At 45.5% G+C, this 20,544-nt stretch overlaps 1 protein-coding gene across 1 annotated transcript in view; it reads right to left on the reverse strand.

Moving 5' to 3' along the window:
• Window positions 1-1,617: 1,617 nt before the first annotated feature.
• LOC124770779 overlaps window positions 1,618-20,544 on the reverse strand; it is a 121,195-nt gene continuing 102,268 nt past the window's right edge. Inside the window, exon 3 of the mRNA XM_047249218.1 lies at window positions 1,618-1,726. Coding sequence (XP_047105174.1) covers window positions 1,618-1,726 — 109 coding nt within the window. The remainder of the gene's footprint in view (window positions 1,727-20,544) is intronic.

Consider the following 20,544-nt stretch of genomic DNA (forward strand, 5'->3'; position numbering starts at 1 on the left):
CTTTGTGTGAGCATCTGAAGCTTGGGGCTCTTCGTTCAGGGCCGCAGGTAGTGTGGGGAAATCACAGTGAGCAGACGTGTGTCTCAGCAAAGCAAACGCCACAGTGAACGGGCGTCTTGCGTGTCTTTAAAAGCATTTACGAGAAGAAATGTGTATTTATATCTAACAGTTTATGTTCCTGTACTTGACTTGAGTGGAAACAAGGGGAGGGAGTGAGTCCTGGCGCACGGTACGCCCAAAACTGAGGTACACGAATGCAGGAGCCAGAGACTTGCAAGTGAACACTTGCGTACGAATTCTTACACTGAAGAGCCAAAGGAACTGGTACACCTGCCTAATATCGTGTATGTTCCCCGCAAGCACGAAGAAGTGCGGCGGTATGACGTGGCATGGACTCAAATAATTCTGAAGTTGTGATGGAGGGAATTGACACCATGAATCCTCCACGACTGTCCGTGAATCCATAAGACTACGAGGGGGTGGAGGTCTCTTATGAATAGCACGCTGCAAGGCATCCAAAATAAGCTCAATAATGTTCATGTCTGGGGAGTTTGGTGGCCATCGGAAGTGTTTCAACTCAGAAGAGTGTTCCTGGAGCCACTCTACAACAATTATGGACGTGTGGGGTGTCCTACTGGTATTGCCCAAGTTCGGTGGAATGCACAATGGACACGAATGGATGCAGCTGAGCAGACAGGATGCTTAAGTACGTGTCACCTGTCAGTCGTATCTAGGCTTATCAGGGGTCCCATAGCACTCCAATTGCACACGTCCCACACTATTAAGGAGACTCCACCAGCTTGAGCAGTCCTTTGCTGACATGCAGGGTCCGTGGATTATAATAGTGTCTCCATACCCATACACTCGATACAATTTGAAACAAGACTCATCCCACCAGGCAACATGTTTGCAGTCATCAACAGTCCAATGTCGGTGTTTGACGAGCCCAGACGAGGTGTAAAGCTTCGTTTCGTGCAGTCATCAATGGTATGCGAGTGGGCCTTCTGCTCTGAAAGCCCATATAGATGTTGTTTCTTTGAATGGTTCGCATGCTGACACATGTTGATGGCCCACCACTGAAATCAGCAGCAGTTTGCGGAAGGGTTACACTTCTGTCACGTTAAACGACTTCGTTCAGTCGTCGTTGGTCCCGTTCTTGCAGGATGTTTTTCCGGCCGCAGCGATGTCTGAGATTTGATATTCTACCGGATTCTCGATAATCACGGCACACTCGTGAAATGGTCGTATGGGAAAATCCCCACTTCATCGCTACCTTGGGGATGCTGTGTCCTATCGCTCGTGCGCCGACTGTAACATCACGTTCAAACTCACTTAAATCTTGATAATTTGTCATTGTAGCAGCAGTAACCGAGCTTACAATTGCGCCAGGCACTTGTCTTATGTAGGCGTTGCCGACCGCAGCACCGTATTCTGCCTGTTTACATATTTCTGTATTTGAATACGCATGCCTATACCAGTTTCTTTGGCGCTTCAGTGTAGTTTCCGATGGTGTTGCCATTGTGCTATGTCACTGCGACCCTCTGATAATGTGAAACGCTGTAAAAAGATGAGAGACGTAGACAGAGAGACGGGGACCGACCTGGGTGGAGGGCGGCGTCACGCCGGTGGCAGCGCTGGCGTCAGGCAGCTGCACCACCGCCACCTGGGTCCGGACCGACGGCTCTTCCGCTTCCGCCGCCGCCTCCGCCGCCGCTGCCGGCCGGTCCTGCAACACAGTGGACACAGTGACTACTGTAACAGCCTCACGTAATGGACGAAAGAAATATTTTCCGACGTTGTCTCCAGCATTGCAAAGGAATACCAGATGACAAAAGTACACTACTGGCCATTAAAATTGCTACACCAATAAGAAAGCAGATGATAAACGGGTATTCATTGGACAAATATATTATACTAGAACTGACATGTGATTACATTTTCACACAATTTGGGTTCATAGATCCTGAGAAATCAGTACCCGGAACAACTACCTCTGGCCGTAATAACGGCCTTGATACACTTGGGCATTGAGTCAAACAGAGCTTGGATGGCGTGTACAGGTACAGCTGCCCAGACTGGTGTATTGTGACGAGCCAGTTGCTCGGCCACCAGTGACCAGACGTTTTCAATTGGTGAGAGATCTGGAGAATGTGCTGGCCAGGGCAGCACTCGAACATTTTCTGTATCCAGAAAGGCCCGTACAGGACCTGCACATGCGGTCGTGCATTATCCTGCTGAAATGTAGGGTTTCGCAGGGATCGAATGAAGGGCAGAGCAGCCGACCGCGGTGGTCTCGCGGTTCTAGGCGCGCAGTCCGGAACCGCGCGACTGCTACGGTCGCAGGTTCGAATCCTGCCTCGGGCATGGATGTGTGCGATGTCCTTAGGTTAGTTAGGTTTAAGTAGTTCTAAGTTCTAGGGGACTGATGACCACAGCTGTTAAGTCCCATAGTGCTCAGAGCCATTTGAACCATTTGAAGTGTAGAGCCACTGTCGTAATACATGTGGATTGTAACGTCTACTGTTGAAAGTGCCGTCAATGCAAACAAGAGGTGACCGAGACGTGTAACCAATGGCACCCCATACCATCACGCTGGGTGATACGCCAGTATGGCGATGACGAATACACGCGTCCAATGTGCGTTAACCGCGATGTCGTCAAACACGAATGCGACCATCATGATGCTGTAAACAGGACCTGCATTCATCAGAAAAAATGACGTTTTGCCATTCGTGCACCCAGTTTCGTCGTTGAGTACACCATGGCAGGCGCTCCTGTTTGTGATGCAGCGTAAAAGGTAGCCGCAGTCATGGTCTCCGAGCTTATAGTCCATGCTGCTGCAAACGTCGTCGAACTGTTCGTGCAGATGGTTGTTGTCTTGCAAACGTCCCCATCTGTTGACTCAGGGATCGAGACGTGGCTGCGCGATCCGTTACAGCCATGCGGATTATATGCCTGTCACCTCGGCTGCTAGTGATACGAGGCCGTGGGATCCAGCACGGCGTTCCATATTACCATCCTGAACCCACCGGTTCAGTACTCTGCTAACAGTCATTGGATCTCGACCAACGCGAGCAGCAATGTCGCTATACGATTAACCGCAATCGCGATAGGCTACAATCCGACCTTTATCAAAGTCGGAAACGTGATGGTACGCATTTCTCCTCCTTACACGAGGCATCACAACAACGTTTCACCAGACAACGCCGCTCAACTGCTGTTTTTGTATCAGAAATCGGTTGGAAACTTTCCTCATGTCAGCACGTTTAGGTGTCGCCATCGGCGCCAATTTTGTGTGAATGCTCTGTAAAGCTAATCATTTGCATATCACAGCGTCTTCTTCCTGTCGGTTAAATTTCGCGTCTGTAGCACGTCATCTTCGTGGTGGAGCAATTGTAATGGCCAGTAGTGTATTAGGGTGCAGATTAGCAAGGAAATCGGTTATGGCCTTATCGACGAACCAACCCGCCACTTGGCTGAAGTGATGTAGGTAGAGCATGTCAAGTGCTAATAAGGGTGGACCGACGGGAATTTGAGCCTTGATCGTCCACAACTTTCAAAGGACTAGTAGATTTTGCCAAGCATCATAACTCACTAAAGAAATTAAGTTGAGGTTTTATGCATTTTAAGACAGCCGTGTGGGGGAACAGGTGAAGATCAATGGCTTTTGAGGTGGATGTAGATATGAATCGGAGTGTCGAAGAAGGCGGATGAGTCATTTTCTCCTGACAGCGATACCTCAACGATAGTGAAGGCGGAGAGGACGTATTTCAGTATGGCGGATCTTGGGGACGACGCAGCCCAATAAGCAAAACAAAAATCAACGTCGCGTCTGAGTTGCAACAAGCGGCCACGTAGTCAGCTTTTGTCTGCATGTTGATGGCGGCTGCAAAAAATCAGTAGCTTCTGTTACCAAACTAGTCGGCTACGAAAGGTGTCTGTTCTCATATTGGGCGACCTGCTAAAACCCATTTGGAGATTCGATCCCAGATGTAACATCCTGCGAAGCGCTGAACACATCTTCCTAATTTCCTATCAATCAAGCCATGGTGGTAAACACTGAAGGAGAAGTTCCCCAGGAGGTAAATAACCCATCACTGAAAACAGTAATGCAACTAGACGTCGGATTCTGTAGAGTCTAGAACATAATGTAAGGAAGAATCGAAGATCCCGGGAGCTTCCCACGTAAGGCTTAAGAAAAATCATCTTCTAGCAACAGTGATCATTAACATTTTACTAAAAACGGGGAAACTGGAACAAATGACGGATGTATTGAACAGATGCAATATACTGATACTAGCACGTCATAAAACCTGATACTGAAATGAGAACAGATTTGAGTCCGAGGGATACAAGATTTATGAAGGAAAAGAGGCCATAAAGAATTAACAAAAAAGTCACTCTGCTTGTATGAGTTTTCACGACCAAGCGGAATGTAGCAGAATCCGTAACAAATTTTACGTTCCATGTGAATGTCGTTTGGAGCAGCAACCAACATCATTAGGATCCTAAATGTCACGTACAGACAATAACGACAGAAGAAAATCCAGAAAAAAAATCGAACGAATTTGGGAAGCACTAGAAAGAGAGACATAAAAAATACTGAATCACTGCATAAGACTGCTCGCTGGGGGCTTCAGCGCGCAGCGCGAGAGAGCAAAGAAATCAAAGGAAACAGGAAATTTTCTCACTCACAAACGCACTGATGATAACTGAGGAAGGCTCATCAACTTCTGCAGACTATTCGACTTAAAACTAATGTCAACCAGGGAGAAAAGATCTGGTACTCTCCTAATACACATTTAGGCTCATGTCAGTTGTGTCATGCGGCAATAACAAAACAAAACCATAATCATGAACGTGCGGATAGGAAGAGGACAAGGCATACACTTTTCAACAGAAAGCAAAGCCAAGTTTCAGCGTAAAGGACCAAATATCGAAATTTAAAAAAATACATAACAATGACACAAAATTGTTGTCAGACAGAGGAAGGAATTAGCTAAAGAGCTTCACACAAAAAAAGAGAGGAAACTGGGATGAGACAAGAGAAGCGATTATAGGAACGATGAAAGAACTAGAATAGCCACCAGGAAGAAGAAAATAAAGATGGTGGAACAAGACATGTGACGAGGCGATAGAGCCTAATTTAGCACCTTGGAGGAAATGGAGCTCCCACAGGAGGGAAAGAGACTGGAACACCTTCACTGACATCATAAAACGGACATAGATAATTATTAGAATAGGAAACGGAAATATGACAAAAATGGGAAATAAATACAAATTTCAGCAGAACAACACTAGAGATGTCGCACAAATTTTCAAAGAAGTAACAGGATACAACCTGATGAGCCTTTACTTAAAAGATTGAGCAGGTGAACTGATAACCAACAACAAATACAACTGCGAGCTAATAGCAAAATATTTTAGGAGTTTTCTAAACTGTGAGGAGCCAACACAACGACTTTTTTTCAGATAGTCCCTAATAGAAAACCCAGCTCCACTGCATAAGTTGAAAATTACAGTGGCCTGCTGAAAACAACATAGCGCCCATAGAAGGCAGGCTATTTACCAGAGATGTGGGAAGTGGGAGGGAAGACGGTAGCTGAAACTACTTATTACGTTGCTGGGAGAAAGGAAGAATACCGGAAGATTAGACTCCATAATCCATCCACTACATAAGGAGACAGAGAGATAGACACCAACAATGACCGAGACAAAAAATGTTCAAATGTGTGTGAAATATTATGGGACTTAACTGCTAAGGTCATCAGTCCTTAAGCTTACACACTACTTAGTCTAAATTATCCTAAGGACAAACACACACACCCGTGCTTGATGGAGGACTCGAACCTCCTCCGGAACCAGCTACACTATCCATGAGTGCAGCGCCTTAGACCGCTCGGAATGACCGAGACATATCCTTACTTCCGGTCACCGGTAAATTATATCGAAAGCTCTACTGAACAAGACAGAACCCCAAGGAGAACACAGAACTAGGATGTACCAAGCGAAAAGGTCGAAAAGAACAAATTTTTAACTTGAAAACAGTCCTCACGATCAGAGCAATACGAAACCATAACACAATTGGCTTCAAGAAAGCCTGCGATTCCGTAGACGTACTGAGAGTATTCTTACTAATAGAAGAAGCAAGTATCCACAAAACGAAGAGATAATTAGTCGAACAGTCAATTAGTCGAACAGATACTTACACACACGACTTCGAAAATTAAATTCCTACAAGACTTTTCTCAACCGTTCAGAATTAACAAAGGAATTAGGCAAGGCGTCGCGTTCTGACTGATTCTCTCCAATTTGATATTAGATAGGGCAATGATAGAATGGGATAAAGACGTAAATGAGAAAAACATTGAATGAATTTATTCGGTACAAGGAAAAGGAAGATCTGAGGTTAAATGTCTTGCTTTTACTTACGATACTGGAATAATTTCTAAGGACAAAACAGGTACAAAGATAATGACAGGAACACTTCGCAAAATTGCAGTTAAAACTAGACTACAAATATGAGAAAACTTAACACATAAATTGCACTAAGGACAACAGAGAAATACATATAACTACCAACACAACACGGAAACGTCAAAAGAGCTGATAAGCTCGAGTATTTGGAAGAAGAGATAGAATGAAACTGATCAGATAACTCCTCAAGTAAAGAAAGATGAAAGAAAATTAAATCAGCATACGGTCTCGCCTAACTCACCCAAAATAGTAGTAAGTATCACCGAAAACAAAGATAATAAAAAAATCGACATCTTTCCAGGCAAAAATTAGACCTACATAGCAGTAATTAAACTGGAAGAACTACACTGGTCTGATTAACTTACGTTGAATAAAAGAGGTAAATAAGAAGAACTGAAAAAGAAAGAAAGGAAAATATTCAGAAAAAATGGACCACAAAGCATCAAAGATAACAGACGAAGAGGAGAAATGAAGAAATATACAGAAGTAACCAGGTCGTTATAATTAAAATGGTGTTCCGAGTACTGCAGTGCGGGCTGTGTACATCGCAGGAAGCTGAAACATCTTAGGTATTTCCAATAATTGGTGCGTTCTAAGAATATTCTGAAAAAAAATGGTTCCACTTTTGCCACCAGGTGAAAATATGGCGCTGTAAACAGAACGTGAAGTGAAACTTCCTGGCAGATTAAAACTGTGTGTCCGACCGAGACTCGAACTCGGGACCTTTGCCTTTCGCGGGCAAGTGCTCTACCATCTCAGCTACCGAAGCACGACTCACGCCCGGTCCTCACAGCTTTACTTCTGCTGTTATCTTGTCTCCTACCTTCCAAACTTTACAGAAGCTCTCCTGCGATCCTTGCAGAACTAGCACTCCTGAAAGAAAGGATACTGCGGAGACATGGCTTAGCCACAGCCTGGGGGATGTTTCCAGAACGAGATTTTCACTCTGCAGCGGAGTGTGCGCTGATATGAAACTTCGTGGCAGATTAAAACTGTGTGTCCGACCGAGACTCGAACTCGGGACCTTTGCCTTTCGCGGGCAAGTGCTCTACCATCTGAGCTACCGAAGCACGATTCACGCCCGGTCCTCACAGCTTTACTTCTGCCAGTATCTCGTCTCCTACCTTCCAAACTTTACAGACAGTTTTAATCTGCCAGGAAGTTTCATATCAGCGCACACTTCGCTGCAGAGTGAAAATCTCATTCTGAGAGCGTGAAGTGTTTCCTGTTTTGACGTCAGTATGCTGTTTGTCGCCTGGCGACGTGAACTGATTTCTCTCTGAAGTGACTGTTGGTGTAGAGTGTTAGCGACAGTAACAGCTGCGAAGAGGTCCCATGTCCACAAACTGGCTAATGAATGTGAGCAAGAAATTTGAAGAAACAGGTGAATTAAGTGGTGCAGCAGGGAGAGGGAGGCGGCCCATTCCCACAGCAGTTGTTAATGAAATTGCTGCAACTATAGCCGACTGCGCAGCACATTCTGCAGCCAGTGCTCTAGCTGTGTCAAGGGAATTGTCTGTCCCCCGGTCAAAAGTTCAAAAGATTTTGCAGCGCATTTTACACTGGTGTCCCTACAACATTCAAAATGTGCACTAAATGAAGACCGAAAATAGACTACAACTCTGTGACTTTGCCCTTCGTTTCTTGGCACGCCTGAAAATGGATAAGATGTAGACGGGGAATATTCTTTGAACCGACGTGGGACTTCTACTCTGTATGGTGTCGTGAATGCACAGAACTGTCGCATAAGAGTTCTATTCCGCCACGTGCTGTGCAGGAGCATCCACTGCGCTCATCTTATGTGACTATGTCGTATGGTTTCACAAGCTCCTTCATTCTCGGTCCGTATTTCTTCGAGGATATGATACCTCGCGGACATGTTAGGTGCAAAGTAACATCTGAACGTTGTAAGAACCTCCTTGTGCAACACGTGCTTCCAGCTTTGCAAGATCGCAACTGCGTCCACATCACCGTTTTCACGACCGAGCGAGGTGGCGCAGTGGTTAGCACACTGGACTCGCGTCCGGTCATCCTGATTTAGGTTTTCCGTGATTTCCCTAAATCGCTCCAGGCAAATGTCGGGATGGTTCCTTTCAAAGAGCACGGCCGACCTCCTTCCCCATCCATCCCTAATCCGATGAGACCGATGACCTCGCTGTCTGGTCTCCTCCCCCCAGACCAACCAACCAACTGTTTTCATGCAAGATGAGGCAACAGTAAGTGTCACTTGCCAGGTGAAAGATTTCTTCGAAAAATCTTCGCTAACGACCGCATCATTTTAAGGCAATTTCATGATGTGTAGCCTTCCTGATCCCCCGACCTAAATCCATATGATTCTGGTTGTGGGGCTATCTGGAAGATCGTGTCTATCAGGGATATATCTGTACTCTTCCTGATATGAATGGTAGCAGACGATGGCATATCGATCAGATTACACCGGATATCCTGCGAGTAACTGTCGACCATCCCGCGTTACGGATGTGGCATGTTGCTGAGTTGGGAGACATATTGAACACATATTGTATTTTGGGGCAATATCCTTCTAAACATGCCAGAGCCACCTTATAATGTGTATGATCGTTTCTCAACTTTTCCCGTATCAACATCACAGTCTCACTGATTATAGCGCCATATTTTCACTTGTTGGCAGAAAGTGAAAGTATTGTTTCTTTCAGCATATTCCGCGAGAGCACCGATTAATGAACATACCTGCTATGTTTCAGCTTCGTATGACGCACACAGCCTGCACTGCAGTGCTCGGGACACTGTCAGTGCAATTATAGCCACCTGGTAGAAACAACAACAGACACGATAAGGAAGAGTCTTTACTGTCATATTCACAGAATGAATGACAATAGGCTAAACAAGGAAATTTTAAATTTCCGTATTAAAACACTCCATGGGTTTGCTAGAAGAGACAAGAAGGGATTTGAGAAGACACTATACAAGATAGGGAAAATTTTAGGCTACTGGTCAGTACTACAAACTTATCTATCCAACAACAAAATCCAGAACCTAGGCGAATGATATCGAACGAACTGAGGCAGGTCGCCAGCCAATGCTTACAGAAGTTTTAGGAAGATAGAAAAAAGATTGTACCACTGTTTTTGGCTATGAGCGGTCTCGGATTGGCCAGATTCTGTGAAAAAGAAGAAATAAAGACTGTACTATCACAAATTCTTCACTTAATCCTGTGGTAAGCAAATATGTGTGCAGAATCACAGTGATTGAAGTGAGTATTCATAAACCACATTTAAACAAAACCAAGAAGAGTGTGAGGAAAGGAAATTTACTAATGGATTAGATTTTGCCGTGCTTTTCGGGTTGTTCCGTCGATTGTTGCTTGATGGTTCCTCTAACACTTTGCTACCGCTATTGAGAGGTGTTGTCAACGAATAATCCCCCATTACAAGTCGCAGACGTCAGGCACTGGACTCGAATACGGAAGAGAACGGTGGTTCAAACCACAGTGTGACCGTCCAGGTTTAGGATTTCCACAGTTTCTCTAAACTGCATAAGGCAAATGCCGGGTTGATTACTTTGAAAGTGTCACGGCCCGTTTCCTTCACGATTTCGAGAATTTTCTGCATCTGCAATGACCGCAACGTCTAAGGGCATTAAGGCAAAGTCTTCGTTCCTTCTTCTATGCATATCAGAAGTCATTCGACGAGGGTACAGAGAAAATCAAAAGGTGGCACATCAAGAAACGACCATGGTTTCATAAGAATTAATGCTACCCGTAGGTACGACCATAGATAGACTTTTTTTTTTGTCGTCAGTCTACTGACTGGTTTGATGCGGACCGCCACGAATTCCTTTCCTGTGCTAACCTCTTCATCTCAGAGTAGCACTTGCAACCTACGTCCTCAATTATTTGCTTGACGTATTCCAATCTCTGTCTTCCTCTACAGTTTTTGCCCTCTACAGCTCCCTCTAGTACCATGGAAGTCATTCCCTCATGTCTTAGCAGATGTCCTGTCATCCTGTCCCTTCTCCTTATCAGTGTTTTACACATATTCCTTTCCTCTCCGATTCTGCGTAGAACCTCCTCATTCCTTACCTTCTAAGTCCATCTAATTTTCAACATTCGTCTATAGCACCACATCTCAAATGCTTCGATTCTCTTCTGTTCCGGTTTCCCCACAGTCCATGTTTCACTACCATACAATGCTGTACTCCAGATGTACATCCTCAGAAATTTCTTCCTCAAATTAAGGCCGGTATTTGATAATAGTAGACTTCTCTTGGCCAGAAATGCCTTTTTTGCCATAGCGAGTCTGCTTTTGATGTCCTCCTTGCTCCGTCCGTCATCGGTTATTTTATTGCCTAGGTAGCAGAATTCCTTAACTTCATTGACTTCGTGACCATCAATCCTGATGTTAAGTTTCTCGCTGTTCTCAATTCTACTACTTCTCATTACCTTCGTCTTTCTCCGATTTACTCTCAAACCATACTGTGTACTCATTAGACTGTTCATTCCGTTCAGCAGATCATTTAATTCTTCTTCACTTTCACTCAGGATAGCAATGTCATCATCGAATCGTATCATTGATATCCTTTCACCTTGTATTTTAATTCCACTCCTGAACCTTTCTTTTATTTCCATCATTGCTTCCTCGACGTACAGATTGATGAGTAGGGGCGAAAGGCTACAGCCTTGTCTTACACCCTTCTTAATACGAGCACTTCGTTCTTGATCGTCCACTCTTATTATTCCCTCTTGGTTGTTGTACATATTGTATATGACCCGTCTCTCCCTATAGCTTACCCCTACTTTTTCAGAATCTCGAACAGCTTGCACCATTTTATATTGTCGAACGCTTTTTCCAGGTCGACAAATTCTATGAAAGTGTCTTGATTTTTCTTTACCCTTGCTTCCATTATTAGCCGCAACGTCAGAATTGCCTCTCTCGTGCCTTTACTTTTCCTAAAGCCAAACTGATCGTCACCTAGCGCATTCTCAATTTTCTTTTCCATTCTTCTGTATATTATTCTTGTAAGCAGCTTCGATGCATGAGCTGTTAAGCTGATTTGCGATAATTCTCGCACTTGTCAGCTCTTGCCGTCTTCGGAATTGTGTGGATGATGCTTTTCCGAAAGTCAGATGGTATGTCGCCAGACTCATATATTCTACACACCAACGTGAACAGTCGTTTTGTTGCCACTTCCCCCAATGATTTTAGAAATTCTGATGGAATGTTATCTATCCCTTCTGCCTTATTTGACCGTAAGTCCTCCAAAGCTCTTTTAAATTCCGATTCTAATACTGGATCCCCTATCTCTTCTAAATCGACTCCTGTTTCTTCTTCTATCACATCAGACAAATCTTCACCCTCATAGAGGCTTTCAATGTATTCTTTCCACCTATCTGCTCTCTCCTCTGCATTTAACAGTGGAATTCCCGTTGCACTCTTAATGTTACCACCGTTGCTTTTAATGTCACCAAAGGTTGTTTTGACTTTCCTGTACGCTGAGTCTGTCCTTCCGACAATCATATCTTTTTCGATGTCTTCACATTTTTCCTGCAGCCATTTCGTCTTAGCTTCCCTGCACTTCCTATTTATTTCATTCCTCAGCGACTTGTATTTCTGTATTCCTGATTTTTCCGGAACATGTTTGTACTTCCTCCTTTCATCAATCAACTGAAGTATTTCTTCTGTTACTCATGGTTTCTTCGCAGCTACCTTCTTTGTACCTATGTTTTCCATCCCAACTTCTGTGATGGCCCTTTTTAGAGGTGTCCATTCCTCTTCAACTGTACTGCGTACTGCACTATTCCTTGTTGCTGTATCTATAGCGTTAGAGAACTTCAAACGTATCTCGTCATTCCTTAGTACTTCCGTATCCCACTTCTTTGCGTATTGATTCTTCCTGACTAATGTCTTGAACTTCAGCCTACTCTTCATCACTGCTATATTGTGATCTGAGTCTATATCTGCTCCTGGGTACGCCTTACAATCCAGTATCTGATTTCGGAATCTCTGTCTGACCATGATGTAATCTAATTGAAATCTTCCCGTATCTCCCGGCCTTTTCCAAGTATACCTCCTCCTCTTGTGATTCTTGAACAGGGTATTCGCTATTACTAGCTGAAACTTGTTACAGAACTCAATTAGTCTTTCTCCTCTTTCATTCCTTGTCCCAAGCCCATATTCTCCTGTAACCTTTTCTTCTACTCCTTCCCCTACAACTGCATTCCAGTCGCCCATGACTATTAGATTTTCGTCCCCCTTTACATACTGCATTACCCTTTAAATATCCTCATACACTTTCTCTATCTGTTCATCTTCAGCTTGCGACCTCGGCATGTATACCTGAACTATCGTTGTCGGTGTTGGTCTGTTGTCGATTCTGATTAGAACAACCCGGTCACTGAACTGTTCACAGTAACACACCCTCTGCCCTACCTTCCTATTCATAACGAATCCTACACCTGTTATACCATTTTCTGCTGCTGTTGATATTACCCGATACTCATCTGACCAGAAATCCTTGTCTTCTTTCCACTTCACTTCACTGACCCCTACTATATCTAGATTGAGCCTTTGCATTTCCCTTTTCAGATTTTCTAGTTTCCCTACCACGTTCAAGCTTCTGACATTCCACGCCCCGACTCGTAGAACGTTATCCTTTCGTTGATTATTCGATCTTTTTCTCATGGTAACTTCCCCCTTGGCAGTCCCCTCCCGGAGATCCGAATGGGGGACTATTCCGGAATCTTTTGCCAATGGAGAGATCATCATGACACTTCTTCAATTACAGGCCACATGTCCTGTGGAAACACGTTACGTGTCTTTAATGCAGTGGTTTCCATTGCCTTCTGCATCCTCATGTCGTTGATCATTGCTGATTCTTCCGCCTTTAGGGGCAATTTCCCACCCCTAGGACAAGAGAGTGCCCTGAACCTCTATCCACTCCTCCGCCCTCTTTGACAAGGCTGTTAGCAGAATGAGGCTGACTTCTTATGCCGGAAGTCTTCGGCCGCCAATGCTGATTATTTATCAAAATTTAGGCAGTGGCGGTGATCGAACCCGAGACCGAAGACGTTTTTGATTATGAATCAAAGACGCTACCCCTTTTTTTTCTTTTTTTTTGTTTTTTTATTTTTTTTTCGCTACCCCTTTTTTTTGTTTTTTTTTGACTCTACCCCTTTTTTTAATTTTTTTAATTTTTTTTTAATTTTTACCGCTCTTTTTTTACGTTTTTTTATTTTTTTTTTGACGCTACCCCCCCTTTTTTTTTCCACGGTAATTACCACTGCAGTTCTTGTTTATAATTATTGTATGTATAAAAATTGAATGTTTCCCAATCGAATTTGTTATTCTGATTAAAAACCCAATAATTCTCCTTATATACTTTACAATGAAAATTGGAAAACCCACCGCCATGAATTGTGTTGTTGGACAAAAAGAAAATAATTTTTATTCAATGATGTAACTAATTTGCTAAAGATAATGTAGGTTTGGGAAACTTTCTGAATAATTGGTGGACTAACAAAAGAAAATGAAACAGAAGAAAAAAAAGTGCCAGAGGAGGAATAGAACCCAAGATCTCTGGCGTAAGAGTCCGAGCCCTAAACATCTTTTTTTTTGTTTTTTTTATTTTTTTATTTTTTTATTGAACCGGCGACCTTTTTTTATTTTTTTATTTTTTTTGTTTTTTTATGGATTTCTACCCCTTTTTTTCTTTTTTTTACCCCCTTGTTGAACCACTTTCTTCCCTTAAGAAGCCCCTTAGGAAAATGGAACTAAAAAAATAAATAAATAAAAAAAATAAAACAACCTAAGTGCCACCGCCACTTGTCATCCTATAACAAAAAAAATTTGATCCACTTCAGGCGTTAGCTCCTGAGTAAACCCACCCCAGAGAGCTGCCTATAGACCAGGGGAAGTATGGGAATCAAGGTTAGGGCTATCCGTTGCCACTTTTTTTTATATGATTACATTTAGGGAGCGTGTACAAATGAGAATTCTAGTAACTAAGTGTTACAAGTAAGTGTTACAACAACAAAGGTGGCATAAAAGAGTAATAAAAAAAATAAAATATAAACCACTGTTGTAATTCTAACTAAAAGGTTCTTCAATAATGTAACTGGTTCCACTTGGAGCCTTGGCATCGTTATCTGAAATCTCCAATAGCGCCTTTGAAGGGCATCTGCAACGGAGGCATTCTGCTTCGCTAGTGCCTCAAGGAAAACAGTATCCTTGCAGCAGCTTGTCTCTTCCTTTGGTCATGGCTGGCAAGGCAGAGCCGTTAGTGTGATGCGGCACAGCACATTAACCACAGCCTGGCACTCCCCAGCTGAGTGGGGGGTTAACGAAAACGCTGCGTAAATAATTTGCGAAGAGCGTACGGTATTTCGGTGTGCGTTCGAGGGCGTTGTGAGCATTTTGTAGGAACCACCAGTAATCAAGCTGCTCTTTCTCTCCGTCGCTAAAGATGTAGGCGACGGTAAGTCCTTTGAACCATGTAAGCGCATGATATTTTGCAGCCGGAAAGTAAGTTTCATCGGGACAGAGTAGGGTCTGCGGGTCAATCATATCAGGTGTGACCCGGAGGTAACAAGCCAATATCTTCTGTGTTAGTCGCCAAACTCCGGACGATGATGCGCAAGTAAAACGATGTTCATCGGTATCCAAAAGGTGACAATCTGGGCAATAAGGGGAGTCTGCCAGTCCAATAGTGTGAAGTCGCTGGCGTGTGGCATATTTTTTGTTGGCGATCTGATACCACTTCGAACGCACCGTGGATGACAGAAAGTGGTGGTGTATCGTTTTCCACACTCTTGGCCAGTGAACCGTAGGGTACTTGTTTTCCACCACGTTATGGTGAACAGCCCGCAGAAGGTTGGTATAAAAATCTTTCGCCTTTGGTGGACGTGTGGCGGAGAGGTTCAAGCTGACATAGCTGTAATCAAGAATGAAGGTCGACACATGGGAGAGCTGTGGTGCGACGTGCGCAACCGACACCGGCGGGACGTGAGAGGCTGGCATCAGAACCTGTAGTAAACGACCCGTGAGAGAGGTATATTGACTTTTCCATCGTTTCCTCATGTTGCTCATGTAAAGAGCAGCTGCTCTCGCCCTGACGTTGACCAATCCCAGCCCTCCTTTGTGCACTGGGAGGGTAAGAGTGTCATATCGTACTTTAAAGATATGACCTGCGGAAACGTAGTAACTGAAGGCCGCCTGAAGCCGGCGACCTATCTGCAGCGGTAGTGGGAGGACCTGTGCCACGTGGTTGAGTTTTGATGCCACGTAGAGGTTCAGGTATTCAACACGTTGTAGCAGATTCAAGTCCCGGAGTAGGTTCTGTCGCACCATTGCGCGTATGATCTGTAATAACCGTCGGTAGTTTGCTGCAGCTGTTTTACGTACATCTTTCTTGAACGTGATTCCCAAATATCGCAGATCAGAAACTGGTGGGAGGGGAGCGAGGGCTTCCGGTCCGAGACCACGCCCAATGTCCAACGCCGCCGACTTGTTGATGTTCAGAAGACTGCCTGCGGCCTGTCCGTATCGCTCAATCCAGGTTAGTACGCTTTGAACTTCGTCATTGGAACGAACCAGCAGTAGCAGGTCGTCAGCGTATGTCCTATAGCGAAAGGTGACGTCCCGCAGCGTGATACCAGATAGGCGGTGGTTAAGGCCCCCAAGGAGTGGCTCGAGTGCGATTGCATAAAGGTAGGTTGAAAGGGGACAACCCTGTCGTAGAGACCTCTTAATGGGTACTGGTCCTACCGTCCTTCCATTGACCTGAACGTGTGAGCTGGCTGCGGTCCAAAGACGCCGTAGGGTGTCGATGAGGCCCGGGGGGAATCCCATACAGTCCATCACTCGTAGGAGGAAGTTGTGGTGCACTCTATCAAAGGCGCCGTGGAAATCGACGGAGACGATCGCCGCTCTCAGACGGCACGCAGAAGCGATCGCTATTAAGTCCCTGCAGTCACCGGTGGCCATGTGTATGTTGGCTTCTCCCCCCTGCGACGTCTGTTCTGGAGCGAGGATCATCTGCAAAGTCGTCTTAATACGGCTCACCATAATCCTGGTGAAAATTTTGTAATCGGCGTTCAACATTGTAAGCGGCCGATAGTCGTTAATCGATAGCCCTCCACCTGGCTTGTGTACTGGTATGAGGAGACCTTCTACAAACGCTGGCGGCACAACACAGTCTGGAGACATAAGTTCGCGGAACATTATAACCCAGCGAGGCATCATGATGTCACGGAAAGTCCGGTAGAATTCGATGGGCAATCCATCAGGTCCAGGAGATTTATTGGCCGCACCTTTGTCCACGGCGTCTTCGACTTCTTCGAGTGAGATTTCCTCTGTTAGTGCATTCACGGTAGCCTCGTCGATAGTACGGGTTATCTGCTGTAACACTTCAGTAGTGGCCTCGTCAATGACGGTTCTTTCCTTGTAAAGATGACGAAAATGATCCTCCACCGCCTTTACTATGGTTGCTTGGGTCGTACATAAGCGACCGTCGTGTGTCCTGAGTTGTGTGATTAAATGTTGACGTTGTCGGCGCTTATCCGCCACAACGTGGTGCATAGTGGGTTCCTCTGCAACCGTTCGGTCGTGCCGTCGCGAGCGGACTACTGCACCTTCTAGTCGACGCTTCGTCAATGATAGTATGTGAGCCTTGATTCTGCTTTGGTCATGTTGTCTCTCCGGGGAAGGGGGTAAGGCGTCGAGGTCCCTGAGTGCCGCGTAGTAAAAATCGAGGGTCTGTCGATGCCACGCAGTCACGTCCTTGCCATAACGCATAAGTGTCCTACGGATTGCTGGTTTGGCACAGAGGAGCGACCACTCCAGGGTCGAGGTGTATCGTGGGTGGCGGCGTTCACAGTCAGTCCACGTTGCTGCAACTTGCCGACGGCAATCCAGGTCCTGGAGATGAGTTATGTTGAGCTTCCAAAAGCCATTGCTGCGCCAGACTTGTTGGGGGCGTAGGTGTATAGTGCAGATATAGGCACTGTGATCGGAATAGGCTTGAGGCCATAATTCGGCGTCCACCACACCGTGTGTGAGATCTTGTGACACATATATGCGGTCAAGTCGGCTGGCCGAATGACTGGTAAGATGAGTGTGGCCAGAGCGGTTACCGTGGACTTTTTCCCACGTGTCGCACAAGTGAAGTTCTTGGATCATCGCACCCAGTTCCGGACAAGGCATGTAATGTGGGATTTGGTCCTTGGGGTGAAGTACGCAATTAAAATCGCCGGCGAAGACGCTGTGCTCGTATCGTCCAAGGAAAAGGGGAGCGACATCTGTGGAATAGAATCTGGCGCGGTCGTGACGTCTTGTGGTACCCGACGGCGCGTAAACATTAATGAATCGGGTGTTGAGTGCCGTAAATGCTATTCCTCTCGCGGAGGGAAGAAACGTGACGTCGGTAACTTCAATACCTTCACGCACTAATATTGCCACTCCGGTGTCTGCAGGGCTTCCGGGCGTCACATGTGTGGCGTAACCGTAAAAGTGCGGGAGTGCAGTCGTTTTCACTTCTTGTAGGAAAGCAAAGTCAACTCCCATGGCTCGTATGGTTTCTATCAAAAGTTGGATCTTGACAGGAGAACTGAACATGTTGATATTCATTGTCGCCAGGCGGTAAGCCTGGCAACGCGTTGTTTGGGCGAGGTTATCCATGTTGGAGAGAAGCGAACATCGGAAGTGATGTCACCCCCCGCCAAACGCGGTCCTCCTTGTGCTGCTTATGCTGCATGATCCGGCGGCGCCTCAGCTGGCCGCGGGTCGGGATCTTGTGTCTCGACGTCCTCGGCCCACGAAGCGGGCGCGGATGTCTGTTCATGTTCCATAGCCTCGGAATGTTTGGCAGTAAGGGACCGGGCGACTTCGCTGCCTGCACTGGTACCTTCCCGCTGCTCACTGTTTCTGTCAATGGGCTGATGTTCGAAAGCTGCATGTTTTTCTGTCTGTTCTGCAAGGTTGGAGTCAGTGGAAACAGCCTCAGCTTCGCGGCTGGCTTCTTGAGTGGTTAGTTGTTCTTCCCCGGCCGAATGCGAACCGCTGTGTTCCGACACGGTCCGACGACGGCGCTTTCGGCGTTTCGGTGATCGCTGTTTCCGTACATGGCCTTCATTGTCAGAAGACGGCACTGACTCACGCTCCGCCGGAACAAACGCTTCGGTCGGTACAATAAGGGAATCAATTGCCATCTTGCCGCCGTCAATGTCTGTCGCGTTCGGTAGCTCCAGAGTCGTAGTACTATTTTCCACCACTGGCCAGGTCGGCGGATCATCCAGGTTTTTGTCCGTGGAAAGTGATTCTTGTACCGCTGAAGCGGTCGGCCGTGTCTGTTGTGTGGAGAACGTCGTGAGCGCCGCCGCGTAAGTCACGGGTAGAACAGTCTTCGCCGCTGGTGGCGCAACGTCCTTCGGTGGGAGTTGTGTGATCCGACGCTGGAGGCACTCGGAACGAAGGTGTCCTTCTTTGCCGCATCCGGAACACGTCTTCGGCTGGCCGTCATAAATAACTATGGCCCGGCATCCTCCGATCTGTAGATAGGATGGCACGTGTCGTTGGAGATCTATGCGCACTTGGCGTACTCCATTGAGTACTGGATACGTCTTAAACTGGGTCCATTTTTCAGCCACGTGTTCGTGTACCGTGCCGTAGGGGCGGAGCGCCGCTACAACTTCTGCCGCCGGGAGTTCGAATGGAAGTTCGAATATGCGGATAGTCCGCAGTCCCATTGCGGCATGGCCGACCTCGACGTTGCCAACATTGCCATCTGCGTGGCAGAAGCGGAGTTCTTGTTTCATCTCACGAAGCACCTTGTCGCATGTAATTTCGTTTATGAGCTTTACATAGACCGTGCTACTGACGATCGAAAAGTGAATGCCGACAATGTCGGCAGCCGGGATCTTGGCTTCCTCTTTTAAAAAGCGTTCGACTTCGAGCGCCTTTGGTCGGGTAAAGTCGTTCCGAAATGTGAATTTCAAGGTTGATCTTCTGTATTGGTTTGCCATGGTCTTGTAGCGCTACGGCGTCACGTTAGTGTCGGCCGAAAAAAGTAAACAAGGCGCGCGGGCTCTCTCTGACAGCGGAGAGCACACACCGCACGTCTGCTTCGCTCGGCTGCGAGAGCCGCACTGACCCCTAGACCACGGATAGACCATACATAGACTACTTAGGGTTGCCATGAAAACTATAAGTAGAGTATTTAGTTGACGAGAAACAGTAAAGTTTTTAGGAAGTTGGTAACTAGCATGCTGGTATATCATTTGTTCTCCACGTGAAGTTGTGGAATGGTGACAGTGATCAGCATTTCCTTATAGTACGAGAAGAAGATACACAAATTGATAGAAATGACTGGGTTATGTTGACGTGGAAATTATGATCCCCTTCCTTCAAAATGTGTGCATCGTTTGTTGCTGTCTTTATTTTGTAGTTCATGCTACTGGAATTTGATTTTTCGTGACTGCTTGCGGACATGTCACACATTCTAACCAGAAGAAGGAGTGGAGTTTTTCTCAGGTTGTTGTTGCAGTCCAGACTGCGGGACCATTTGAAGATATCCCTCAGAGAAGTTTGTACATCACGTTCTCACTAATCTGAGTTTCCGTTGGAATAAACTGGTACATCGCATGAGATGAGCTATCATAGCAACGGATATCTTTTTTCTGTTTGTCTGTTGAGTTATTTGTAGCTGTAAAGTTGACCATCCTGGAAGAAAGTTGTACATCAACGAAAACGGCGCATGTGGCTGATGTAAGTTACACTTCAAAGGAAATTGTATCATTAAATAAAGGCATAGAAAGGAATACAGATCTATCAAACTGGAAGAAAATGTCAAAAAAGTAGAAGGAACAGTGGAAAATCTACAGATGGTAGAGACGTACCTGACAAAAGGACATCAAATATGGTACGTGCAAGAACGTTGTATATCATTATAAGGTAAAAATTGTACACTGCAATAATTTATTTTGTATGGTCGTTGGTTTGGCCAAAACTGAGACACTTTTATACAACTACGTTGATATTGCACAATTAAGCAGAAGTTTATTGTTAGATTTCTGCCCTGATACGGTACTTTTGAGTT

Source organism: Schistocerca piceifrons, chromosome 1, assembly GCF_021461385.2.
Source record: "Schistocerca piceifrons isolate TAMUIC-IGC-003096 chromosome 1, iqSchPice1.1, whole genome shotgun sequence".
NCBI lineage: Eukaryota > Metazoa > Arthropoda > Insecta > Orthoptera > Acrididae > Schistocerca > Schistocerca piceifrons.